The 27,353-nt window shown below is 50.5% G+C and overlaps 1 protein-coding gene across 1 annotated transcript in view; it reads right to left on the bottom strand.

The window, feature by feature from the left end:
• The window catches only part of INPPL1 (inositol polyphosphate phosphatase like 1), a 94,154-nt gene that overhangs the window by 26,844 nt on the left and 39,957 nt on the right, over positions 1-27,353 (bottom strand). Inside the window, exons 3-10 of the mRNA XM_063127361.1 lie at positions 12,402-12,552; positions 11,784-11,904; positions 9,168-9,308; positions 7,021-7,111; positions 5,730-5,819; positions 4,998-5,096; positions 2,925-3,075; positions 1,264-1,370 (exon numbers count right to left, since the gene is read on the bottom strand). Of these exons, the coding sequence (XP_062983431.1) occupies positions 1,264-1,370; positions 2,925-3,075; positions 4,998-5,096; positions 5,730-5,819; positions 7,021-7,111; positions 9,168-9,308; positions 11,784-11,904; positions 12,402-12,552 (951 nt within the window). The remainder of the gene's footprint in view (positions 1-1,263; positions 1,371-2,924; positions 3,076-4,997; positions 5,097-5,729; positions 5,820-7,020; positions 7,112-9,167; positions 9,309-11,783; positions 11,905-12,401; positions 12,553-27,353) is intronic.

The following is a 27,353-nucleotide window of genomic DNA, read 5'->3' as shown; positions in this document are numbered from 1 at the left end:
AGTATAGCTTCCAAATCACGTGAGGTACTGGTTCCTCTCTATTCGGCCCTGGTTAGGCCTCATCTAGAGTATTGCGTCCAGTTCTGGGCTCCACAATTCAAGAAGGATGCAGATAAGCTGGTGTGTGTCCAGAGGAGGGCGACCAGGATGATCAGGGGTCTGGAAACAAAGCCCTATGGAGAGAGACTGAAAGAACTGGGCATGTTGAGCCTGGAGAAGAGAAGATGGAGGGGAGACATGAGAGCGCTCTTCAAATACTTGAAAGGTTGTCCCACAGAGAAGGGCCAGGATCTCTTCTCAATCCTCCCAGAGTGCAGGACACGGAATAACGGGCTCAAGTTAAAGGAAGCCAGATTCCAGCTGGACATCAGGAAAAACTTCCTGACTGTTAGAGCAGTACGACAATGGAATCAGTTACCTAGGGAGGTTGTGGGCTCTCCCACCCTAGAGGCCTTCAAGAGGAAGCTGGACAACCATCTGTCAGGGATGCTTTAGGGTGGATCCCTGCACTGAGCAGGGGTTGGACTCGATTGCCTTGTAGGTCCCTTCCAACTCTGCTATTCTATCATTCTATGATTCTGTGTGACAACCTTTCAAGTATTTGAAGAGTGCTCTCATGTCTCCCCTCAATCCCCTCTTCTCCAGGCTAAACCTGCCCAGTTCTTTCAGTCTCTCTTCATAGGGCTTTGTTTCCAGACCCCTGATCATCCTGGTTGCCCTCCTCTGAACACGCTCCAGCTTGTCTGCGTCCTTCTTGAATCGTGGAGCTCAGAACTGAATGCAATACTCTAGATGAGGACTAATCAGTGCTGAATAGAGGGGAACCAGGACCTCACCTGATTTGGAAGCTATACTTCTATTAAAGCAGCCCAGGAGTATGCATGGAGCGAATAGGACAAACACCCACTCATATTTTCCAAGGATGGACCTCGTCAAGAGGGTGAAAATTGATACACGGCTGTTTTCTTGTCCTTGTGAACCCAGCCGGTCTCAGAGATGTACTTATGTCAGTCATTTCTTAATCACCCTTCTGCCCCAGAGGCCCAAGCTTATGCCCAATTTATGCCCGGGTGCCATTCTGTTTACAGAGACATCCAGCACTGGAGCCGTAGCTCCAGGGATGTGTGACCATTCCTGTACTAGAACATGGGCGGCGCACAACGATGTGGACACCTGAACATCCGACCTGCAGGCCGCTGCCCCGCTACTGCGCACCAGCGCCTCCAGGGAACAGGGCTGGGCTGAAGAGCGCTCCTGACTCACCCTGGCGCTGACAAAGATGAAGTCCTTCCGCTGTGTCTTGTCCTTCTCCTTCTCAAACACGATCCCCAGTTTATTTTGCACCCGCTGGGACTTGATCAGCTGGCGGACTGGGGAGAGACGGGGAGGACATGGCGGAAGATGACACCACATGCGGAGGGATGGATCCCACTTAACCCGCCCCAGGGAATTCTCTCAGGGCAGAGGTAGATGACCCGGCACCCTCCAGAGGTTTCTGACTACAACTCCCACAATCCCCCGTGCTGCCCATATAAAATATCTAGGCACACAAATGCAGCGCACTGGAGCTTGGTCTGAACAAAGAAGGCAGACAATTAATTCCGCAAATTCTAGTCAGCAGCTGATCCGAAGATTCCTTTTCATCCCTTCTGCAATTCAAATTTACAAAGCGAAGACTCTGGCCCAACTTACTTACGGTATTCCTATTTGGATACTGGGATTTAATGCCCAAATTGAAATAGTCCAATCTGTATTTCTTAGAAAACTCTTCCTGTGTGGGGAACGCAGCTATTTATCTGGAAGTGGGTATTAGAGCAGTTGAATGCAAGGCATGGATCGAGGCCTTTAAATGGTGGCTACACTTCCTTGCAGCTCCTGGTAGCTATCTCTTTTTACTGCTCTCAGATTCCTATGTCACTCGTTGGATGAGAGGGATGGAGAAGAAGCTACTTAGGCTGGGCTTCTTTGTGGAAGCTGTGGGGAACTATGGGCTCCAGAAGGCCCAATCTCTTGTTGTTCAAAGACTAATAGATCTAGATCTACAGCATTTAAGAACTGCTAACAAATCTCGCTCTCCGCTGCTCTACAGTAATTTCAATAACTATGGGCTCACTGCAGCTTCATATCTGTATGCTTTAACCATTCCCAAGTATAGGAGAGCATTTACCCTCACTCGCTTTAATGTGTTGCCATCAGCATTACTAGAAGGACGATTTAGTAAGATCCCGGTTAATGAACGATTATGTCCCTGTGGTTCTGGAGCAACAGAATCTGTTGAACATGCCATTTTGCACTGTAACATGTATGAGGAATGCAGAGAAAAGTTAATCTTCCCTTTATCAACAGCCTTTTCCGGATGTAGCCCCACAACGTTGGTATTAATCTGTTTAAGGCAGCCTTCCTCAACCTGGGGTGCTCCAGATGTGTTGGACTACAACTCCCAGAATGCCCCAGCCAGCTGGCTGGGGCATTCTGGGAGGTGCAGTCCAACACATCTGGAGCGCTCCAGGTTGAGGAAGGCTGGTTTAAGGGATGTGTCCTCCCATATTACTGAAAGGGTCTTTCAGTTTCTCACGACCTCAATGCAAATTAGAAAAATAACATTGCAATCCTTCTGAGAGAAGCAACTCACCGAGCTGTATTTTGGTTTTATGTCACTTTTTATCTATCCCTTGTATGTTTGGGTGTTGATTTTGCTGGTCTGTGACCGTAATAAATAACAATGAATGAGTCCCCCGTGCTGTAGCCCAAATCATCTGGAGCTTGCTTGCCCCTATCAGGGAGGGGCAGGCTGGGGACCGATTGGCGGGGAGACGAGACGGGGAGAACAGGAGCCTCGTGGGTCAGGGCAGAGGCAGGCCAAGCGTGGGACCCCGACCGCACCGCCAAGCAGGAGGCACGGGGCCAGAGGGGCCTCCCCTTACTCTTGTCATGGGTGAAGGTGTTCCAGTCCTCCTGGGAGTCCTTCTGCTTCTTCAGCACCACCATCTTCCCGCCTTCCACATCCACACTCAAGGTGTACTTCTGCGATTTCCCGATTTTCGTGAGGTCACCCAAGGTCAGGTCCAGCTTCACCTGAGAAGAAAGTGGTGGTGGTGGTGGGGAGATCTGCCACAAGGTGCTCCCCAACACAAGGCAAAGCGCCGTTGGGATGGGCAAGGCTAGAGCCGGGGAAGAGCAGTCCCACGGGGTCTGACAAAGTGGACAGGCTCACCGGGAAAGTTCAAGCTTAGGTTGATAGACCAACTACGCCCTTATCTGGACAGAGATAGCCTAGCTACAGTGATCCATGCTCTGATAACCTCTCGTTTGGATTACTGCAATGCGTTATACGTGGGGCTGCCTTTGAAAACGGGCCGGAAACTTCCGCTAGTACAAAACAGGGCAGCCCATTTACTAACGGGGACTGGCTGGCGAGATCACATTACGCCAGTCCTTTTACAAATGTATTGACATTTAAAGCCCTAAACGGTTTGGGGTCAGGCTATCTGAAGGAACGCCTCCTCCCGTATGTACCTGCCCGGACTTTAAGATCATCTACAGGAGCCTTTCTCCGTGAGCCCCTGCCAAAGGAAGTGAGGCAGGTGGCTACTAGGAGCAGGGCCTTCTCCGCTGTGGCACCCCGGTTGTGGAATGAGCTCCCCAAAGAGGTCCACGTGGCGCCTACTCTGTACTCTTTTCGTCGCCAGCTGAAGACCTTTTTATTCACTCAGTATTTTAACACTTAATTTTAACTTAAATTTAAATTTTACTGTTCTAACTCTGTATTTTAATCTTATATCAAGTTTTGCTGCGTGGTTTTATCCTGGTTGTGCTTTTTATACTGTATTTTGTATTTGTGTTTTTAACCTGTTGGTTGTTTTATTATGGTTTTAATTTTTGTGAACTGTCTAGAGAGCTTCGGCTATTGGGTGGTATAAAAATGTAATAAATAAATAAATAAATAAATAAGTAAAATAAAATAAAATAAAAGCCAGAAGAAATAAATTGATTAGTGATGCCACAAGGCTCTTTGCTTCTTTTACTGCTACAGGCTAACATGCCCCTCCCTCTAGAAATTATTGTGCCGTAACTGTTTTTTCGGCTATTTTAAATTCTGATTTAAATTTTTTACGTTAAAGATTTTTTTGTTTCATTTCTATTACGTATTTTGTAAACCGCCCAGAGAGCTTTGGCCATTGGCTGGTGGAGAAACGAAATGAGAGGAAGCCTGTTCTGTAACAAGGAAAGACGGATCTTGCAATCCCAGTGATGGAGAAAATACAGGGAAATTCTCTTTATCTTCATCACCTGTGTTGCTGGCCATGCAGAAGGAGCTACGTGGGGTGTGTGGGTGTGGGTGGACCTTTGCCTCCACTACGATTAGAAATGTTATTCTGCCTCTGGAAATTTCAGACAGAATGGCTTGTATTATTATTATTATTATTTATTAGAATCATAGAATAATAGAGTTGGAGGGGGGCCTATAAGGCCATCAAGTCCAACCTCCTGCTTAATGCAGGAATCCACCCTAAAGCATACCTGACAGATGGCTGTCCAGCTGCCTCTTAGAATCATAGAATAGTAGAGTTGGAGGGGGCCCTCTAAAGCCATGGAGTCCAACCCCCTGTTCAGTGCAGGAATCCGCCTTAAAGCATCCCTGACAGGTGGCTGTCCAGCTATATCCCACCATTTTTTCCTCCAAAGAATCCAAGGTGGTGTACATAATCCTCCTCCTCTCCACTTTATCCTCACAACAACAACCCTGTGAGGTAGGTTGGGCTGAGAGTCTGTGACTGGCCCAAAGGCACCCAGTGGTTTTCCATGGCTGAGTGGGGCTAGAACTCCCAGTCCAACACTCTAACCACTACACCACACTGGCTCACACTGGTTAAAAGCCTAAGCCCACACTTGCTGCTGCATTCCCACAGAACCGTGGCATAAATAGACCCTAATCCTGCCTGAGGCTGAACCTGAGGGGCGACTTAAGAGACCCGGGGCAAGGAGTGGAAGCTTACCTCGAACGCTTGGACAGGAATGCTCTTTACTTTGCGGCAGGACGGCTGGGCCGGGCCAGGCTGCGCGGTGGAACTCATGTCCTGGAGGGCTTTCAGGGCCTGCAGAGGTCCAGACAGAAGCTCAGAATGAACAGCGGCCACCTCCAAAACGGCCTCTAGTGTGGGAGAGCCCACAACCTCCCTAGGTAACTGGTTCCATTGTCATACTGCTCTAACAGTCAGGACGTTTTTCCTGCTGTCCAGCCAGAATCTGGCTTCCTGTAACTTGAGCCCGTTATTCCATGTCCTGCACTCTGGGAGGATCGAGAAGAGATCCTGGCCCTCCTCTGTGTGACAACCTTTTAAGTATTTGAAGACTGCTCTCATGTCTCCCCTCCATCTTCTCTTCTCCAGGCTAAACAGGCCCACTACTTTCAGTCTCTCTTCATAGGGTTTTGTTTCCAGACCCCTGATCATCCTGGTTGTCCAGAGTGGTACGTGAGCGCAACAGAATATTGGGGGGGGGGGCTTGGGGGGAGGTTTAAATCTCCCCCTACCAGCATTTGATGACCCTGATCCAGATTGGGCCCCCGCATGCCTACTCCAAGGTTAAAAAAAAAGGGGGGGAGGTGAGGACCAGCTTCATGCCCTGAGTTTGGCACAGTGAGTCGTTGAGCCCCGAGCGGCCCCTGCTCAGCAGGGCTTGCCGGGACCAACCTCAGAAGCCACAGGTGCCCCGGCCCCGGCACTCACCTTCTTCTCAATGCTGGACAAGAAGTCCTTCAGTATGGACAGCTTCAGCACCAGGCTCTCCAGCTCCTGCTCTCCCGTTGGACCGGCAGTCTGGAAGCCACAAGGCGCAGTCTGAGAAACAAAGGCCCACCGGGGGGGGGGGGGAGAGGGGCAGACTCACCCGCACCCGGTTTTGCCAGGCGCTTGCCAAACTGCCGCCCACCCCTGCTTGCCGTGTCACGCCAGCTTCCAGGTAGCACAGGTGCCCCTTGACGGCCGCCATTGACGTAACACTACCTTCGTGGGGAAAACTGAGCCACCGTTCCCATGGAAAATGGCGGCTTGCTAAGACGCCTGCCGGCCCAGAGAGCAGGGTCCGGAAGGCCGAGCAGGCTGGATGGGTGGGGGTCCATTGGACTCCCCACCCCCCTGCAGACTCTCGTGACATCCCTCCCCAAGAGAACCTTTTGGACACCAGGGATTGAGGAGGAATGTTGAAAACTCTGGGGAAGCCCCAAGCACCAGGAATAGAATAATAGAATAGCAGAGTTGGAAGGGGCCTACAAGGCCAACCCCCTGCTCAATGGAGGAATCCATCCTAAAGAATCCCTGACAGATGGCTGTCCAGCTGCCTCTTGAAGGCCTCCAGTGTGGGAGAGTCCACAACCTCCCTAGGTAACTGATTCCATTGTCGTACTGCTCTAACAGTCAGGAAGTTTTTCCTGATGTCCAGCTGGAATCTGATTCCGTGTCCTGCACTCTGGGAGGATCGAGAAGAGATCCTGGCCCTCCTCTGTGGGACAACCTTTTAAGCATTTGAAGAGTGCTATAAATGGGGCACTGTGAGCCTGACCTCTGAAGCGTCTATGTAGCACACTCAGAGAAGGCAGTTAGGCCTGATCCTGGAAATACAGCCTCGTCGTGCCTCCACACAGATATTCTCAGCCTCCTTGGGGCTGCACGTGCCGCAAGTCAGTATGGGACGCTGTGTGAAGAAGAAGGGCTGCCTCTTCTTTGCCACTAGAGTCACTGGATGACCCAGGAGAGTTCTAGGATCAGGAAGAGAGAACAGCTCCTGCCCATCCACCTCCTCCACCCTAGGGGCATGCTGGGAGTTGAAGTCCAACACACCTGGAGGGCACCAGGTCAGGGAAAGCAGCTCTGTCAGGTCTCCACTAACCAAGGAAGACCTCAAATGCACCAAACCTTTGTGCAGCAGGAAGGCGCTCCAACGCCTTGCCCGCCTTGGGTTGGAACAAATTCCCTTGCTCCTCTTGGGTTGCCCTTTTCTTTCCCTGCTGGCCACACTGACCTGTTGCAGGATCCGAGACACCATGGGCGAACTCTGCTGGTCAAACACCTTGGACAGGATCTCCAAACCTGACAGGACCTTGTCCACCTCGCTGGAAGGAGAGGAACCAGATTACTTTGTAGCTGTCTGCTGCAGTACGGAGCGCTCCTGGCTCAGAGAGTTTCAACCAAACCAGCCCTTTCCCAGTCTACTCCATTCCAGTCCCCCTTCCCCGACTTTCCGACAATGAATTAGCATTCTGTGGCCACTGGAGGCAGGTTCAGTCCTCACTGGCTTTGTTCCCTTCCTCCTCACGTTCCCCCCCCCCCGCCTAAATATTTCTTGTATTTCTGCAAACTTTGGGGTTCCCCCAAGCTGTTTGATGCCCCCGTCTTGAGCATGGATAGCACAGTTTTGGCTACGTAAGGGCCAACACTTGTAGAATTAGTGTAGACGATGCATTTATTTGTATTCTTTCTTCCCCTCTGGAACTCAACTCTCACGTGGCCAAGTTAGCCACAATGAAAGCCTGCCAACCTCCAACAGCCCACGATCTTTTGTCCACAGGCCCATATGGGAGAAGCATATCCATCTGTGGGAGAACTCTCACTGAGCATGCAGAGGGAATCCCTGATGGCACCTCCCACCTTAAAGGGGTCTCTGGCAGCGGGGCTGGGGGGAAAAGACCCTTCTCTGCCTGGGACCTTGTAGTGCTGATGCCGGTCCTCCTCTCGTGCAAACACTTGAGTCATTGCTGACTCCTAGAGGGGCGCCTGCTTTTGCTGATGTTTTCTTGGCAGACTTTGTAGTGGGGTGGTTTGCCATTGCCTTCCCCAGTCATGGCTACCTTTCCCCCAGCTAGCTGGGTACTCATTTTACCGACCTTGGAAGGATGGAAGGCTGAGTCGACTTGAGCCGGCTGCCTGAGAACCAGCTTCCGCTGGGATCGAACTCAGGCCGTGGGGAGAGTTTGGGCTGCAGTAACTGCCGCTTACCACTCTGCACCACACGAGGCTCTAGTTCTGATGCTGCTCAGAATTGCAAAAATATATCCGGTCATTTCCCTGCCTCTACCTGCCACCGTTTCCCCCAAATTGTGTGTGCTTAATTTCTAAATAACATTTAAAACAAAAAGCACAGACCCAACATTAAAGTATATGATAGAGTATTGCTCTATTAGGTAAGCCCAATTCCTGCTTAATCTTGGGCATTCAATCTATTCGAAAAGGATGTTTTTGCACTTCCAGCTCAAACTTTGGTGGGTCTCCAGATCAGAGTGTTCCACAGACCCCAAACGCTCCACAGTTGTATTTTTCACATCTACGTCATGAATGTGAATAAGTGGAGATGGACAGTATCAGTGGAACCTGGCTCTGCATGTGTGTGAGTGTGCACATTCATACACATAGACTAATAGAGTGGGAAGGGGCTTCTAAGGCCATCTAGTCCAACCCCCTGCTCAGTGCAGTAATCCAGCCTAAAGCATCCCTGACAGAGGGTCGTCCAGCTGCCTCTTGAAGGCCTCTAGTGTGGGAGAGCCCACCACCTCCCTAGGTAACTGATTCCATTGTCGTACTGCTCTAACAGTCAGGAAGTTTTTCCTGATGTCCAGCCGGAATCTGGCTTCCTGTAACTTGAGCCCGTTATTCCGTGTCCTGCAATCTGGGAGGATTGAGAAGCGATCCTGGCCCTCCTCTGTGGGACAACCATTTAAGTATTTGAAGAGCACTCTCATGTCTCCCCTCAATCTTCTCTTCTCCAGGCTAAACATGCCCAGTTCTTTCAGTCTCTCCTCATAGGGCTTTGTTTCCAGACCCCTGATCATCCTGGTTGCCCTCCTCTGAACACGCTCCAGCTTGTCTGCATCCTTCTTGAACTGTGGAGCCCAGAACTGGACACAAGAATCTATCCTAAAGCATCCCTGACAGATGGTTGTCCAGCTCCCTCTTGAAGGCCTCTAGTGTGGGAGAGCCCACCCACCCCTAGGTCATGGATTCCATGGTCGTACTGTTCTAAGTTTTTCCTGATGTCTAGCCAGAATCTGGCTTCCTGTAACTTAAGCCCCTTATTCCATTCCTTCACTCTGGGAGGATCGAGAAGAGATCCTGGCCCTCCTCTGGGTGACAACCTTTCAAGTACATGGCTCCCTATGCCACACCTCTTCTTACCTGTGCAGGCGCTTGCAAGAGGTGACCAAGGTTTTGTTGAGGTGGGGCAGGCTGCTCGCGCCAGCTTTGACAGCCTCCAGATCCAGGGAGTAGCTGCCTTTCAGGTACTCATGGGAAACGGTGCTGAGCCCGTTCGTGCTACTGTAAGAAAAAGGAGCGTGGGTGCGTGAGAGCCAAAAGGGTGACCATGCTCCCTTCTGCAAGAAGGTTCTCAGTTCAGGTAGAAAATACTCATGATCCTCCTGGCTGGGGAATGCTGGGAGTTGGAGGACATTTTCTGTCCAAACAGAAATGAGATATTCTACCATCTGTGAAACGTCACTAGTAATTATTAAATCATTTCAAAATGTGCAAGCCAGTGCGGTGCAGTGGCTAGAGTGTCGGACTGGGAGTCGGGAGATCCGGGTTATAGTCCCCACTCTGCCATAGAAAACCACTGGGTGACTTTGGGCCAGTCACAGACTCTCAGCCCAGCCTACCTCACAGGATTGTTGTTGTGAGGATAGAAACGGAGAGAAGGATTATGTACGCCGCCCTGGGTTTCTTGAAGGAGAAAAGGCAGGATATAAATGCAATAAATAAATAACTATAAACTGGCATATGGAATTTTAAGTAGATTTGCATGTTATAGGTCTGCCTGCAACCACCCCCCACCCCGAATCTCTTAAGTGCCTGCCGAAAACAGGGCCATGTTACGACTGCAGAGGCAGGGAGGGTAATTTCTGAGCGTTGGAAGTGAGGAGGAGCAGCGGCTGACCTGGGATGTGGGGGCATCTTAGAGGGAAAGATCAACGAGGGAATTGCAGGTCGGAATAGAAGAGAAGCAACAGGCCACTGAGAGAAAATGAGTGGGGGGCACGCAGGCACAGAGCATCAGAAGGGCCCTCATGCTGGATCAGACCAAGGGTCCATCTAGTCCAGCACTCTGTTCACACAGGGGCCAACCAGCCGTCGGCCAGGGATGAACAAGCAGGACATGGTGCAACAGCACCCTCCCACCCATGTTCCCCAGCAACTGGGGCACACAGGCATAAGTCTGTGCTGTCAGTGAATCAGCAATTCCCAGGGTGTGGGATGTTCCCCAGCAACTGGTGTACAGTTTTGTTGGTGGTGAGGGAGATGACGTCCACATGTGCTCATCGTCCTTTTTCTTCTGCTGCCCCTTACGCTCTTCCAGAACACTTGAGAACTACAAACTCAATCACTGCTTTTAAGACTCAGCTCAAAACTTTTCTTTTCCCTATAGCCTTCAAATATTGAGTTTGTTCTGACTTTACACTGTTGGTTTTGTCCTACCCTGTGCCTGTTTACACTTCCCTGTGCCTGTTTGCATTCTCCTTCCCTCTTTATTGTTTACTACAACTTATTAGATTGTAAGCCTATGCGGCAGGGTCTGGCTATTTACTGTGTTACCTGTACAGCACCATGTACATTGATGGTGCTATATAAATAAATAAATAAATAATAATAATAATCTCTTCACTGGCTGCCAATTCGTTTCCGGGCGAAGTATGAAGTGCTGGTTATCATCTTTAAAGTAGTAAAAAATAGCCAAAGGCAAAGGCGGAACCAAGGAATCTTCTACAATAATATTATTAGCAAAAGGTTTATTCAAGTGCCAGGTGCTTACGCGTTTTGAACGCGGTTGTGTTCTTCCTCAGGGCTTTATAACGTTAGTGCAGTTGTCTGCAGAAGCTGCTAGGCTAGCATGATACAGAAAGAAGTGAGATATATAGGGAAAAGAGACCATATTACACCAATTTTAAAATCACTTCACTGGCTGCCAATTAGTTTCCAGGCGAAGTATAAAGTGTTGGTTATCACCTTTAAAGCCCTACATGGTTTGGGTACAGGCTACCTGCGGGATCGCTTTCTCCCGTACAATCCGCCCCACACACTCAGGTCCTCTGGGGAGAATTTACTCCAGCCAACGAAAACAAGGCTGACAACCATTACCCAGAGGACCTTTTCTTCTGCCGCTCCCAGCTTGTGGAATGGCTTGCCGGGAGAGATTCCTCAACTTCCAGAATTTAAGAAAGCCATAAAGACGGATCTCTTCCGGCAGGCCTACCCAGCTGAATTTTAAGATGCCTTTTTTAATGGTGTGCTGCTTTTAATGATGCACTGGTTTTAAACGTTTGAATTAGTTTTATGTGTTTTATGGTGTTTTTATTTGTGTTGTAACCCGCCTCGATCCAGAGGGAGAGGCGGGTAACAAATAAATAAATAAATTTTTTATTATTATTATTATTATTATTATTATTATTATTATTATTATTATTAATGAAAGGATCGTACATCATATGGATTTCTTTAAAGGGGGAGAAGGGATTTGGCCAAAGTTGGGAGGGGGTGGTATGAGAAGATGAGGACCAGCACCCCCTGCATGATCATACAATAGCAGAGTTGTAAGGGGCCTCTAAGACCATCAAGTCCACCCCCCTGCTCAATGCAGGAATCCACCCTAAAGCATCCCTGACAGGTGGTTGTCCAGCTGCCTCTTGAATGCCTCTAGCGAATGCCCCCTGCCCTCCCCCCCAGGTGTACACCACTGCCACAGACCCACATCTTCGTGGGGTTCACAGTAGGTGGTTCACTGTCACGCACGCGGTTTACCTTTCAAGAGCTCCGTCCTGCACAGCAGGGGCGTTGCTAGCACCACCGGGCATGGTGCTGCCAATAGGAATGCTGGTGGACCCAGAGCGGGGCGGCAAAGGGGGCTTCTCATCCTCTCCATCTGGAAGACAGAAGGCAAATGGTCGGCCGGGAGGTGCGGGGGGACGGGGGCAGCACAATTTTCACCAAGAGAAGTGGAGAGAAGGGGATCCCCCAAGCTGGTCAGCCAAAGATCTCCCCCAGCCTCACTTGCTGGCTTCATGGTTTCCTGGCTTCTGTGTGCCCCCTCCCACTCCCTTCTAAAAGGTTGAAATGCCCTCTTGAGGCTTAGCTGCTGGCAGTCAACGCTCCCAGGGGGGCTTGGGTATTTTGGCCACGCCCACCCACCCACCCACCCACCACCCCTGCAATGCGGCGGCCCCCAAGGGCTTCTCCAAAGCGGACTTCGTTCCTCAGGCTCACAAGAGGGGTCAGGGTTCAAGCCTCCCCCCACCCACCCCCCGCCCCAAGACACGCACGCTGCCCCACAGGCCCTCCTCTCAGCCTGCAGGTGGTTCATGCCACCCGGAGTGCCCTTTTCCTCAGCAGGCCGGGCAGGGCAGCAGCGGTGGCACCTACCCGAGTAGTCCCTCTCCTCCGCGTTCTCCTTGTCCTTCTCCCGTTCCACCGGGAAGAGCAGAGTGCAGACGAGGCCCTGGTTGGGCTGCAGGTACAATGTGATGAGCTCGGTCAGGGTCTTGAAGCGCCGCACCTGGACCCCCTGAGATGTCTGGGGGAAGGAAAAGACGCGGCCGTCAAGGCGGACAAGGACCTCCCAGGCCAACGGGTCGCCAAGGCGAGAGGCCACCTGCCAGACCAAGTCATGCTTTGGAGAGGGGGGAATCCGAAAAGGACTGCAATTCCATCAGCCTATATCCTGAGAAGGGTATTTAAGAGCAGCCCGGCTGCATCAGGCCAAACCATTGGGATGATTTTTTCCTGTTGGACTTGATGGCCTTAGAGGCCCCTTCCAGCTCTACCAGTCTATGATTCTATGAAAGGTCCACGTGGTCCATCTTCCTCTTCGCAGGGGTGGCCACCAGACGCCTCCACGAAGAAAACAGCCTCACGCGCAGAGGAAGGCGGCCCCTGAACCTGTTGGGTCCCTGAACTTCCATGCCTAACGGCCAACCCAAGATGCGTCAGCTCAACAGCCGTGGCTGAGTGCTAGAGCCCCCGCGTTGCGCGCTGACAGCCCCAGGTTCGATCCCCGGTGTCTCCAGGTAGGGCAGAAAAAACAGCTGCCTGAAACCCTGGAGGGAGACCCGTGGCTGCCAGTCAATACGGGGCTAGATAGAGCAAGGGTTGAATTCAGTATAAGGCAGGTTCCTATGACTCTTCTCCTCAAGAAATCCATCTGTTCATTATATTTATTTGATACGTTTCTATCCCATCTTTTCCTCCATAGAGCCAAGGCGGCATGCACAATAATCCTCCTCCCCTCAATTTCATCCTCTCAACAACCCTGTGAGGTGGGACAGACTGCGAGTCAGTCACTGGCCCAAAGTCTCCGAGAGGGGACTTGAACCTGGGTCTCCTTAGTCCCAGCCCAATAGTCTCATCACTACACCACGCTGGGTCTCTCTTGCCTCCTTTTAAACGCATGGTTTTATTTACCCATTTCTGCAATATCGCTGCGTTGCTTGCTTCCTCAAGCAGTTTCTGGGCTTGGAAGCAGAAACCTCCGTTCCTTTCAGGGATTGCCATTACAGAGCAAAGTCAAGGCTACCAGTTCTGAAGCAGGGCTTCCCTTTGCGTTCTGGTGTTTGCCTGCTTGGAGCGGAATCCCACAGGAAGGTGGGTGTCTCTTTTAATCTAATGCCCTCTTCCGAAAGACAGGACTAAGGGAGAATGCAGAGGCACAACAGGAAGCTGCGTGCAGAGCAGAGCAGAACATCTCTTTCCAGCTGGGCATCAGGAAAAACTTCCTGACTGTTAGAGCAGTACGACAATGGAATCAGTTACCTAGGGAGGTTGTGGGCTCTCCCACCTTAGAGGCCTTCAAGAGGCAGCTGGACAGCCATCTGTCAGGGATGCTTCAGGGTGGATTCCTGCATTGAGCAGGGGGTTGGACTAGATGGTCTTAGAGGACCCTTCCAACTCTACTATTCTATGATTCTATGATTCTATAAAGGAGGTTCGCTTGGCACCTACATTATATGCTTTTAGACGCCAGGTGAAGAAGACCTTTTTATTCTCCCAGCATTTTAACAGTCTATAAATAAATTTTAACTTGGTGTTTTAAATTTGTAATTTTGCATTGCTGCTGTTTTTATCTGGTTGAGCTTTTATATTGTATTTTATATTATGGTTTTATACTGTTGTTTTATACTTTGAATGGTTTTAATTTTTGTGAACCACCCAGAGAGCTCCGGCTATTGGGCGGTATAGAAATGTAATAAATAAATAAATAAATGCACTGCAGGATCTACGCTACTGTTTTATAGTGGTACTGAAGTGCTTTGACAACTGTTGGGGCCGATGACACATCTACACCAAGGTGGGTATTGCACTATGAAAGCGGTATGATAGCGGTGTACGGTCTGTGTCAACGGGCCCCAACAGCTGTCAGTGCACTTCAATACCGCTATAAAGCAGTAGTGTGGCTCCTGCCTTTTATATACGGTTTTCATAGTGGAATATCCTGCTTGGTGTAGATGAGCCCAAAGAGACCCCAAACGGCGCTCCCTTTCCTCACAGGAATGTTTGAGGGACATCGCAAAGCACCAGGGGGCGCCAGAACCCAACGGCAGGGCACCTTCTGGGTCTGCGGGGCTTCACCCACGGATCTTGGCCCATGTCCTCCCCCCCCCCCCCACTGCAGGAGACGAGTACACAAGACTCTATTTTACAGCACGTACACAGTGCAGGAAGCGTCCGCCACTTGGGGCTTCCTAACAACACAGATCCCGCAAGGAAAGAGACCCTCCATGTAGGGCTGGGAATACGGGGTTCCGTGCAATTTACAACACTGTAGTAAACATCCACAATCCATGTGCGGGGGGGGGGGGGGAAGTCCTCTCTTTGCAGACTGCCATGAGAACTCGCACAGACGCTGTTTTGAAACTTTTCTCTCGGTGCTGTTTTCCAGATCCAGAGTCAATAAGCTCACTCTCCTGCTCTCATGGGATGGAAGGAAAGGTGGGGCGCTGGGGGGGGGGACAGGGGGGGCAGAAGAAGAGGAGAAACTGCCACGCTCCTGTTCGTGCTTTATTTCTGCTTAAACCAAAGAAATACGAGGCGGGATGTTCACTCCGGCGGCACAGAACAGAGCCTTCAAAATAATTAATCCGGGGGGGCATGAGGGCGAGCTCAGTGAAATTACAGGGCCACGATAGCTTTGAACATTTTAAAAAAATGTCAATAAAGCAGGATGTTCAGCCTAATGTTAATTTGGAGAAACTGAGCGCTTTTTAAACCTTTCAGCCCCTGCGTTTTAAACAGAGATTGAATTAACTGGATTGTCAACAATCTGGACTCACTGGCAGGGATCAAGCCGCGCGCGCACGCACGCACACACACACACACACACCCCCCACACCCTGAAATGTTTTTAAAAGAAAGAAACTGAAACATTAAATTGCAAGGCATTTATCTACTTATATTGAGTAATAATTTGGTGTCTTGATTAAAGGGAAGATTGTAACGTAAGAGTCCTGCACATCTGTAGTAGCAGCGAACTAGAAGAGATAGAAGCCAGAAAGGTTTATTTTTACAACTAGACTAAGTACTGTATACAGATTAGATGGGAAATTCTACAAGATTATACCAAGATTATTCCAAAGAAAAATTCCATGGGATGGACCACGAACAACAAGATGCAGAGACCAGTCCAACGTTCCCCAACCTGGTGCCCTTCAGATGTGTTGGACTGCAACTCCCATCACTCCCTGCTGGTGAGGATGGGCTTGCAGCCCTCTCTGAGGACCATTCTAGGGACCACAGGCCACATTGGTTAAACAGTCTACGAGGATGAAGCATCGCAGGAGCTATTATTAAGCATTTGTACAAACCTCAGGATGATAAACGGGACGTTCCAGAGGTCAGAAGCTGTGAGGTCATCCCCGCGGTTCGGGACGTGTGAGAGGATTTCACAGCCACCACAAAGGCAGAGGACATTTAGCTTCGTCACCCAACGATGCCACGTTCTGTTGTTCCGCCAAGATGGCCGCTTTGGAGAACCCCCTGAACCAAACTTTGCACGTGTTTAATAAGCCCTCAACTTGAATTCTTTCACAGGGACCTCAACCGCACATGTGTTTTAAGCCACGGGAACTAGAAAGGCATCAAGAAATAATGTTACCCGTGGCCACATGCCGATGTTCAAATGAACGTGGCCGTGGCTCAGTGCTTGGCATGAAGAAGGTCCTGGGTTCAATGCCCGGCAGCATCTCCAGTAAGGCTGGGAAGAATCCTGCCTGGAACCATGGGGAAGAGTTGCTACAAGTCAGTGTCGACAACACTGGGCCAGATGGACCAAGGGTCTGACTCTGTAAAAGGCAGCTTCCGAACATACATCAGGAGGCAGTGAAGGATCAAGGCTGCGCCCCAGAAAGTCCCCTTAGGCCACACCAAACTGTACCCCGCAAGGAGACGGCACTCTACAAGGTCACCTCCAATCTTAATGAGGATGATCACGGGTCCTGAAACAGTTTGATATGGCTGCAAAAAAAGCAAATGCTATTTTGGGCTGCATTAATGGAAGTATAGCTTCCAAATCACGTGAGGTACTGGTTCCTCTCTATTCGGCCCTGGTTAGGCCTCATCTAGAGTATTGCGTCAAGTTCTGGGCTCCACAATTCAAGAAGGGCGCAGACAAGCTGGAGCGTGTTCAGAGGAGGGCAACCAGGATGATCAGGGGTCTGGAAACAAAGCCCTGTGAAGATAGACTGAAAGAACTGGGCATGTTTAGCCTGGAGAAGAGAAGATTGAGGGGAGACATGAGAGCACTCTTCAAAGACGTAAAAGGTTGTCACACAGAGGAGGGCCAGGATCTCTTCTCGATCCTCCCAGAGTGCAGGACACGGAATAACGGGCTCAAGTTAAAGGAAGCTAGGGTGACCATATGAAAAGGAGGACAGGGCTCCTGTACCTTTAACTGTAATGTAGAAAAGGGAATTTCAGCTGGTGTCAATTGAAGTGGGTGAAACTCTCTCTTCATCAACACAGTTAAAGCTGCAGAAGCCCTGCCCTATTTTGTATCTGGCCACTCTACTATAGCTAGTGTAGCTTTAACTGTTGTGATGAAGAGGGAATTTCACCCACTTCAATTGACACCTGCTGCAATTCCCTTTTCTACATTACTGTTACAGATACAGGAGCCCTGTCCTCCTTTTCATAGGGTCACCCTAAAGGAAGCCAGATTCCAGCTGGACATCAGGAAAAACTTCCTGATTGTTAGAGCAGTATGACAATGGAACCAATGACCTAGGGAGGTGGTGGGCTCTCCCACACTGGAGACGTTCAAGAGGCAGGGTTCCTGCACTGAGCAGGGGGTTGGACTCGATGGCCTTATAGGCCCCTTCCAACTCTACTCTTCTAGGATACTTTGTCAGGCAAAAATGTCCTCAAGCTCAACCACTCACTTTTGAGCTAAGCTGTTCCAGAAGAAGCTTCATCAAAAACCCTCCAGGAGAAGACCAGCAATGGCGGACAAGTTTCCCAGTGAGGCGGCTCAGGGGCGCTGCTGGTCAAACACCTTGGCAAGGCAGGGCAGAGGGATCCACTGAGGGGATGTCCACGTACTGACTATGCGGGGAGATTTGCCCATTCCTAGGGAGAAGGGATGGAGAAGCTTCCGGGAAACCTCTCAATTGAAGTTGTCTCAAGAGAGAAAGACCTCAGCTTCGCACGCAGAAGAGAGAGAGGTCGGGGCTGCCACCTTCAGCTGGAGAAGCGCGTGTTGGTTGGGGATTATGGGCGCTGCAGCCCAACACAGCTGGAGGGCCCCAGCGTGGAGAGGGCCACCTTCAGGGCACCCTTTATACCTGCCTGAGTCACAGCTGTGTGACAACCCAGGGTGCACGTTCTCCTACACAAAACCCACGGAAACAACGAACAGGTCTCATACAAGAATGCCACCAGGTGATTCTCTTCTCTCAGCTACAGCTTAAGCAGGAGAACCCCCATGAGGATGGGAATGATGGGAGTTGTTGTCCAACGCACCTAGAGGGCACACACTTCGAAAAGGATGGAAGCAATAGTAGTGGGCTTGAAGGGTCGGTCATCTGACCTCGGGCAGGGCAGCTTTGTACATTCACGATGCCGGGCTACCAGATGACTTAAATTATAGGTTGCCAATTAACATCTGAAGGAACTCCTCCTCCCATATGTACCTGCCCGGACCCTAAGGTCATCCTCAGGGGTCCTTCTCCGTAAGCCCTTGCCAACGGAAGTGAGGCAGGTGGCTACCAGGAGCAGGGCCTTCTCTGCTGTGGCACCCCGGCTGTGGAATGAGCTCCCTAAGGAGGTTCGCCTGGCACCTACATTAAATGCCTTTAGATGCCAGGTGAAGACCTTTTTATTTTCCCAGTATTTTAATAGTTTATCATCTTAGTTTTTTAACTTCGCTGCTTTAAATCTGTATTTTAAACCTGTATCAATCTCTGCATTAGCGCTCGGTTTTATTCTGGTTGTGCTTTTATATTGTTCTTTTATACTGTTGCTTGTTTTATACTTTGAATTATCTTCACGGTTTGAATTTTTTGTGAACCGCCCAGAGAGCGTCGGCTATTGGGTGGTATAGAAATGTAATAAATAAATAAATATTGCTACAGAATCGGACTCAAAGAGTACTTATCAATGGAACCTTCTCAAACTGGGGAGAGGCAACGAGTGGGGTGCCGCAGGGCTCAGTCCTGGGCCCAGTGCTCTTCAACATTTTTATGAATGATTTGGACGAGGAGGTGCAGGGAACGCTGATCAAATTTGCAGATGACACAAAATTGGGTGGGATAGCTAATACCCTGGAAGACAGAAACAAACTTCAAAGTGATCTTGATAGGCTGGAGTGCTGGGCTGAAAACAACAGGATGAAATTTAATAGGGATAAATGCCAAGTTCTACATTTAGGAAATAGAAACCAAATGCACAGTTACAAGATGGAGGATACTTGGCTCAGCAATACTACAAACGAGAAAGATCTTGGAATTGTTGTAGATCACAAGCTGAATATGAGCCAACAGTGCGATATGGCTGCAAGAAAGGCCAATGCTATTTTGGGCTGCATTAATAGAAGTATAGCTTCCAAATCACGTGAGGTACTGGTTCCTCTCTATTCGGCCCTGGTTAGGCCTCATCTAGAGTATTGCGTCCAGTTCTGGGCTCCACAATTCAAGAAGGACGCAGACAAGCTGGAGCGTGTTCAGAAGAGGGCAACCAGGATGATCAGGGGTCTGGAAACAAAGCCCTATGAAGAGAGACTGAAAGAACTGGGCAGGTTTAGCCTGGAGAAGAGAAGATTGAGGGGAGACATGATAGCATGTCTCTTCAAATACTTGAAAGGTTGTCCCACAGAGGAGGGCCAGGATTTCTTCTCGATCCTCCCAGAGTGCAGGACACGGAATAACAGGCTCAAGTTAAAAGAAGCCAGATTCCAGCTGGACATCAGGAAAAACTTCCTGACTGTTAGAGCAGTGCGACAATGGAACCAGTGACCTAGGGAGGTGGTGGGCTCTTCTCCCACACTAGAGGCCTTCAAGAGGCAGCTGGACAAGCATCTGTCGGGGATGCTTTAGGGTGGATTCCTGCATTGAGCAGGGGGTTGGACTCGATGGCCTTGTAGGCCCCTTCCAACTCTGCTATTCTATGATTCTATGATTAATATATCAGCCCACGTGGACTGAGAGCCAAGCTGAGAATGCCCCCGCTTCCCCGCTGGAATCCTCCGAGGTCCGGAGTTCTTTGCCATGCAAGTCACGGCGCAGGGAGCTCCCCAGAGTGTAGGAAGGGTGCCTGGAAATCACCGAGCTCATTGGCACTTCTGCACGCACAGACAGACACACACACACAAGTGAGAGAGCCGTGTCTCTGCTGCTTTGAATAAGGAAGGTGGGACTGTAAGCAAAGCCCTAGGAATAAAGCAACACACACACAGACACACACACACACAGAGCGTGGGAATTCTCCCTCCTGCACCTGCTCCACAGCTGTTCTCGTGGGCCAAGTCTGCATTAATCCCCTTTTTTCTGACCACAAGCACCATCCTGACAACTGTGGGAAGGAGCAGGGGGGTTCTTTCTGCGCCCGACATCTGGATCCGGAAACACAGCCGCCCCCGGGATTTAAAAACTAGGGCCGCAGCAACTTCCCTCTCCATTCCATTCCTACCTTCACTTCTGCTCACAGGGCTGGGCCAAGGTAGAAACCCAAAGGGGCAACCTCATCCACCCCCGCACTGCACACAGCTTCACGGAAGGGGGCTCAATCCACCACGATGTGAGTGGGCAGCTCTGCCAAATTCTGATCAAGACTGAGAAAAAGGGCGGCCCGGACCACACCCTCTGCAGCCACGATGCTCCCGCTGAGAGGGGGGGGGGTCAACCCTTTACCGTGGTGCTTGACTAGAAATGACCGGGTGGGTAAGGGATGTAATGAAAGGCAAATGCTGTTTTGGACTGCATTAACAGAAGTATAGCTTCCAAATCACGTGAGGTCCTGGTTCCTCTCTATTCGGTCCTGGTTAGGCCTCATCTAGAGTATCACGTCCAGTTCTGGGCTCCACAATTCAAGAAGGACGCAGACAAGCTGGAGCATGTTCAGAGGAGGGCAACCAGGATGATCAGGGGTCTGGAAACAAAGCCCTATGAAGAGAGACTGAAAGAACTGGGCCTGTTTAGCCTGGAGAAGAGAAGATTGAGGGGAGACAGGATAGCACTCTTCAAATACTTAAAAGGCTGTCACACAGAGGAGGGCCAGGATCTCTTCTCGATCCTCCCAGAGCGCAGGACACGGAATAACGGGCTCAAGTTAAAGGAATCCAGATTCCAGCTGGACATCAGGAAAAACTTCCTGACTGTTAGAGCAGTACGACAATGGAACCCGTGACCTAGGGAGGTTGTGGGCTCTCCCACACTAGAGGCCGTCAAGAGGCAGCTGGACAACCCTCTGTCAGGGATGCTTTAGGGTGGATTCCTGCATTGAGCAGGGGGTTGGACTCGATGGCCTTGTAGGTGCCTTCCAGCTCTGCTATTCTATGATTCTATGATTCTATGAACCAAATACGCTCCTCAGCTGCGTCTCCGTCTCTTAAGAACAGAGCTGGCCCTTGAGACGACAGACATGGGCCTGCCTTCAGCTTTTGGGCAGAACAGGAATGCAATAGATAGAAAGATAGATAGATAGATAGATAAATAAATAAATAAATAAATAAATAAATAAATAAAAGTAATTCCCTTTTGTTTGCCAACCCAAGACCTCGTGGCCACTCAGTCCAAAGGGCAAGTGACGGGTCTTAGCGTGCCCTGGTGACTGAACAGTGTGCCAACAGCTGTCCAAAGGCAGCAAAGTCCTGGGCTGGAACCGGAGGGTTCACAAGAGACAGAGTCTTGGGGGGGGGGGGAGCAGAGAGGGTGACAAACCGAAGCGAAACAGAACAAGGGATCTGGAACTGGTAGAGAACCAGCATCTCGGAGGGACAAACTCAACTTTACAGAATTCTTAATGGCATAACAAAAATGCAGAAGTGGGAGGGGGTGCTTGGCAAGGGAGAACCAGCAGGTGGGGGGGGCAGGGAGGGGGGGTTCAGCCTTTCCCCTGCCTGCCAATCCTTCCCTGCAAATGCCTCCCCCCCCCCCGTTACCCTTTTATCTTGGGGAAATGGAGCTTGGGACCAGCTCTTTGCCAAGATTAAAGCAGAGCTGGGCTCTGAGGATCTCCACTTTCATTTTTAAAAACAGAAAGCAATGTTTAGCCTGGAGAAGAGAAGATTGAGGGGAGACATGAGAGCACTCTTCAAATACTTGGAAGGTTGTCCCACAGTGGAGGGCCAGGATCTCTTCTCGATCCTCCCAGAGTGCAGGACATGGAATAAGGGGCTCAAGTTACAGGAAGCCAGATTCCAGCTGGACATCAGGAAAAACTTCCTGACTGTTAGAGCAGTATGACAATGGAACCAGTGACCTAGGGAGGTGGTGGGCTCTCCCACACCAGAGGCCTTCAAGAGGCAGCTGGACAACCACCTGTCAGGGGTGCTTTAGGGTGGATTCCTGCACTGAGCAAGGGGGTTGGACTCGATGGCCTTGTAGGCGCCTTCCAGCTCTGCTATTCTATGATTCCTGGTCTTTCAGGAGGCAAAGATCAAAGAACCTGACAATCAGGAGGAAAAGTTTCAGTGCCCTCCTCGCCCCCTGGAACCCCATGCCAAATGAGCCAAGGGGCAGGGCCCACTGTCGCACCCCCTATTCCGTTCACAGAATCAGCCTCCCCCAAGCAATCCATTTCAATGATTTCTTCAAGTGTCTCTAGGTAGCAGCCCCACGACTGACATTTTCTGGATGGCTCACAAAACAGAAATGCCAGGAGGAGGCAGCCGGGGGCCCTTCAGTTATTTTGGACTACTGCCCCTATCATCCCTGACCATGTGGCCATGCTGGCTGGTGACGATGGGAGTTGTAGTCTAAAATCTCTAACAGGGACCAGGTTACTCACCCTTCAGGTGCACCATTAAAAACCCAACCTGGAATAAAACCTACTGAAAAGAAAAACCTGGTCATTTTGGCGGGTGGAGCTTTGGGACAGCCGTTTGTGGAGGCTTTGATTCACCATGAAAAGCTAACGAAACTGATCTGCGACTTTGCCCGCCTTGCCAACCGGTCAGGGCAAGATATGCCGCACAGCCCCCTGCCGTGGGGCTGGCAAAGGGCAACTTCTCGGCCACGTCAGCCCCCTGGCTGTGACACGAACGGGGAGGGGGCAGGGGTGGGGGGGAGGGAAGCCTATGGGGGGGCGGTGAGGAATCTCCTCCTTTCTCCAGCGCCCCCTCCCTCCCTCCCTCCCTCCCTCCAGCTCCCTCCGGGTTTCGCTTTTTCCTGCCTGCCAGGACAGCACAATGAGGTTAGTGTTGCGCTGTAAATGGTCCCGTACATGGGCCAGGCGGACTTCCTGCCAAGATCAGCAATGTGTGGGCATCCACAGGGCTCCTGCCAGCCTGCGCTGCCCTAGAGACGGAGCTCGACGGAAGCCTTGCCCGTTTGGTGCACACAAGGGGGAGAGTGACCCACTTCTCTAGGGACAAAATGAACCTCCGCCTGTTGTCTTTCACACACACACACACACACACTCTTCCCTTCCGCCCCTTCCAAGAATTGGGGTTGCCAACTCTTTTTTTAATTGGTCGCCTCCTCATCTCTAAACAGCTACCTGCCGGCAGGTGCGACACGGCCCTCTCCATGCTGGGAAAGGTCTGTTCCTATGCAATTTGGCTGGCACAGGTGAGTGAGGACTTCCTTTCAGTTCATTCTTTATTAAGTATATGCCAAAAATTGCAAACTCCCCTTCTTGGGGAGGGGCCACATGTTTTGCATGACAAAGATCTCAAACCGGATTGCCGCCATCTCCAGGTAGGGCTGGAGAGCTGCAGCTTGTGCAGAACGCAGCAGCTCTGGGTCCTCACGGGGACGCCTAGCTCTGCCCACATAAAACCAGTGTTTTGCACTGGCTGCCTGTTAGCTACCAAGCCACGTACAAGGTCATGCTGTTATCCTACAAAGCCCTAAACAACTTGGGACCAGGATACCTAGCAGACGCCTTCCCTTATATACCCCCAGGCGACATTTACGATCTTCAGAGGAGGCCCTGCTCGTCATCCTGACACGGAGAGAATGTCTCCATGAAGAACCTCAACAGGCAGGGCCTTCTCTGTAGCGGCACCCACCCTCTGGAAAACCCTCCCTCGTGCGTTTCGGGAGGTGGAAAACGTAGTAACTTTTAAACGCCTCCTAAAAACATATCTTTTTAAACACCCTGGACTGTAACTTATTCTGGTTTTATGCGATTTTAAAGTTTTAAATTGGACTTTATGGTTTTAGTTGTAAACTGCCCGGGGAGCCTAGGCTGTTGGGCAGTATGAATATGTAATAAATAAATAAATAGCTCCCACCTGAAACACTGGAGAGCCATTGCTGCCAGTCAGTGTCAAGAATACTGGGATAGATGGACCAGGGGGCATCTGACTCAGGGCTCATCTACACCAAGCAAGATATTCCACTATGAAAGCGGTATTATTATTATTATTATTTATTTATATAGCACCATCAATGTACATCGATGGTATATAAAAGGCAGGAGCCACACGACTGCTTTATAGCGGTACTGAAGTGCACTGACAACTGTTGGGGCCCATGATACATGCCATATATTTATTTATTTATTTATTTACTTATTACATTTTTATACCGCCCAATAGCCGAAGCTCTCTGGGCGGTTCACAAAAATTAAAACCATCATAAAACAACCAACAAGTTAAAAACACAAATACAAAATACAATATAAAAAGCACAACCAGGATAAAACCACGCAGCAAAATTGATATAAGGTTAAAATACAGAGTTAAAACAGTAAAATTTAAATTTAAGTTAAAATTAAGTGTTAAAATACTGAGTGAATAAAAAGGTCTTCAGCTGGCGACGAAAAGAGTACAGTGTAGGCCCCAGGCGGACCTCTCTGGGGAGCTCATTCCACAACCGGGGTGCCACAGCGGAGAAAGCCCTCCTCCTAGTAGCCACCTGCCTCACTTCCTTTGGCAGGGGCTCACGGAGAAGGGCCCCTGTAGATGATCTTAAGGTCCGGGTAGGTACATATGGGAGGAGGCGTTCCTTCAAATAACCTGGCCCCAAGCCGTTTAGGGCTTTAAATGTCAATACCAGCACTTTGAATCTGGACTGGCAGCCAATGAAGTTGTAAAAGGACTGGTGTAATGTGATCTCACCAGCCAGTCCCTGTTAGTAAACGGGCTGCCCTGTTTTGTACCAGCTGAAGCTTCCGGACCGTTTTCAAAGGCAGCCCCACGTATAACGCATTGCAGTAATCCAAACAAGAGGTTATCAGAGCATGGATAACTGTAGCTAGGCTATCACTGTCCAGATAAGGGTGCAGTAGGTATATCAGCCTAAGCTGATAAAAGGTGCTCTTTGCCACTGAGTTCACCTGTGCCTCAGGTGACAGTTCTGGATCGAAGAGCACCCCCAAACTATGGACCCGATCCTTTAGGGAGAGTGCAACCCCGTCCAGGACAGGGCAAACATCACCTCGCCGGACAAATGAACCACCCGCTAACAGTACCTCCGTCTTGTCTGGATTGAGTCTCAGTTTGTTAGCCCTCATCCAGTCCATTACCGTGCCCAGGCACTGGTTCAGAACAGTCACTGCCTCACCTGGGTTTGATGAAAAGGAAACGTAGAGCTGGGTGTCATCCGCATATTGATGACACCTCAGTCCACATCTCCGGATAACCTCCCCCAGCGGCTTCATGTATATGTTAAACAGCATAGGGGATAAAATAGAGCCCTGCGGAACCCCATGGCTTAGGAGCCACGGCACAGAGCAATAATCCCCCAGCACCACCTTCTGGAATCGGCCATCCAAGTAGGAGCGGAACCACTGCAACGCAGTACCTCCAACTCCCAGCTCAGACAACCTATGCAGAAGGATACCATGGTCGATGGTATTGAAGGCCGCTGAGAGGTCCAGGAGAACCAACAGGGTCGCACTCCCCCTGTCTCTCTCCCGACAGAGGTCATCCCACAGGGCGACCAAGGCAGTTTCCGTTCCAAAACCAGGCCTGAAACACGATTGAAATGGATCTAGATAATCCGTTTCATTCAAGAGTGCCTGGAGTTGTCCTGCAACCACCCGCTCAAGCACCTTGCCCAGGAAAGGGATATTAGCCACCGGCCTGTAGTTGTTGACATCCTCCGGGTCCAGATTAGGCTTCTTCAGGAGTGGTCTAATTGCCGCCTCTTTTAAAGAGGCCGGCACCACTCCCTCTCTCATGGAGGCATTTACAACCTCCTGGACCCAGCCGGCGATCCCCTCCTTATTTGATGTAATGAGCCACGAGGGGCAAGGGTCAAGCACACAGGTGGTCGACCGGACTTGGCCAAGCACCTTGTCCACATCCTCAGGCCTCAATAACTGAAACTCATCCAATAAAGCTGAACCGGACGGCGCTCTAAACGCCTCTACTAGTGGAGCTGCATTAAGTGTGGTGTCCAATTCATGACGAATCTGAGCGACTTTATCTTCAAAGTGCCGTGCAAACTCGTCACAGCGTGCTACCGAGGGTTCAACTATCTCACGCCCTGGCCCAGAGTGTAACAGGCCATGAACCACCCTGAAAAGCTCCGCCGGACGACACTGAGAAGACGCAATGCTGGTGGAAAAGAACTGCCTCTTTGCCACCCTCACCGCCACAGAATAGGCTCGATAGTGAGCTCTAACCCGTGTTCGATCAGACCCAGCACGAGTCTTCTTCCACCTGCGTTCTAGCCGTCTCCCCTCTTGCTTCATCGCCCTCAGCTCAGGTGTATACCAAGGAGCTGACCGGGCTCTGCTCAGAGGGAGAGGGCGCTTGGGCGCAATCGTGTCAACCGCCCGAGTCATCTCTGCATTCCACAGAGCGACCTGGGCTTCGACAGGAACACCGGCCGTATCAGCAGGAAAATCCCCCAGAGCCCTCTGGAATCCATCGGAGTCCATTAGCCTCCGGGGGCGGACCATTTTAATAGGCCCCCCACCCTTGCAGAGGGGAAAGGCCGCCGAGAGTCTAAACCTCAGTAGGAAGTGATCTGACCATGACAAGGGGGTAGATGTTAGTTCCCCCACTTCCAGATCACCATCCTCCTGCCCAGTTGAGAAAACCAGATCAAGCGTGTGTCCCTTTGCGTGTGTTGGGCCGATGACATGTTGAGACAGCCCCATGGTTGTCATGGCAGCCATGAAGTCCTGAGCCACTCCGGATACAGCAGCCTCGGCATGGAAGTTGAGATCCCCCAGAACCACCATCCTGGGGGTCCTCAACACCAGGTCCGAGACAACCTCCATCAGCTCAGGCAGGGAGACTGTGGGGCAGCGGGGTGGACGGTACACCAGCAGAATCCCTAATCTGTCTCGAGTACCCAACACACAGTACAAACACTCCAGACCAGCACTCGACTGAACAGGAAGCCTAGAGAGGGAGATTGTATTCCTATAGACCACGGCAACCCCCCCTCTCCGGCCCTCGAGTCTGTGCTGGTGCTGCACCGAGTACCCAGGAGGGCAGAGCTGGGTGAGAGCAACCCTCCTTTGCATACCGCTTTCATACCACTTTCATAGTACTATATCCTGCTTGGTGTAGATGTATCATGGGCCCAACAGTTATCAGTCACTTCAATACCACTATAAAGCAACAGTGTGGCTCCTGCCTTTTATATACCGCTTTCATAGTGGAATATCCTGCTTGGTGTAGATGAGGCCTCAGTATAAGGGCATCTTCTGATACTCCTATGCTCTATATCTGGGAAAGAACAAACTCGAGATTTAAAAAATGTAAAT

Source organism: Elgaria multicarinata, chromosome 5, assembly GCF_023053635.1.
Source record: "Elgaria multicarinata webbii isolate HBS135686 ecotype San Diego chromosome 5, rElgMul1.1.pri, whole genome shotgun sequence".
NCBI classification, from domain to species: domain Eukaryota; kingdom Metazoa; phylum Chordata; class Lepidosauria; order Squamata; family Anguidae; genus Elgaria; species Elgaria multicarinata.
The sequence above is the reverse complement of the archived record's forward strand: the minus strand, read 5'-3'. Positions and strand labels throughout refer to the sequence as shown.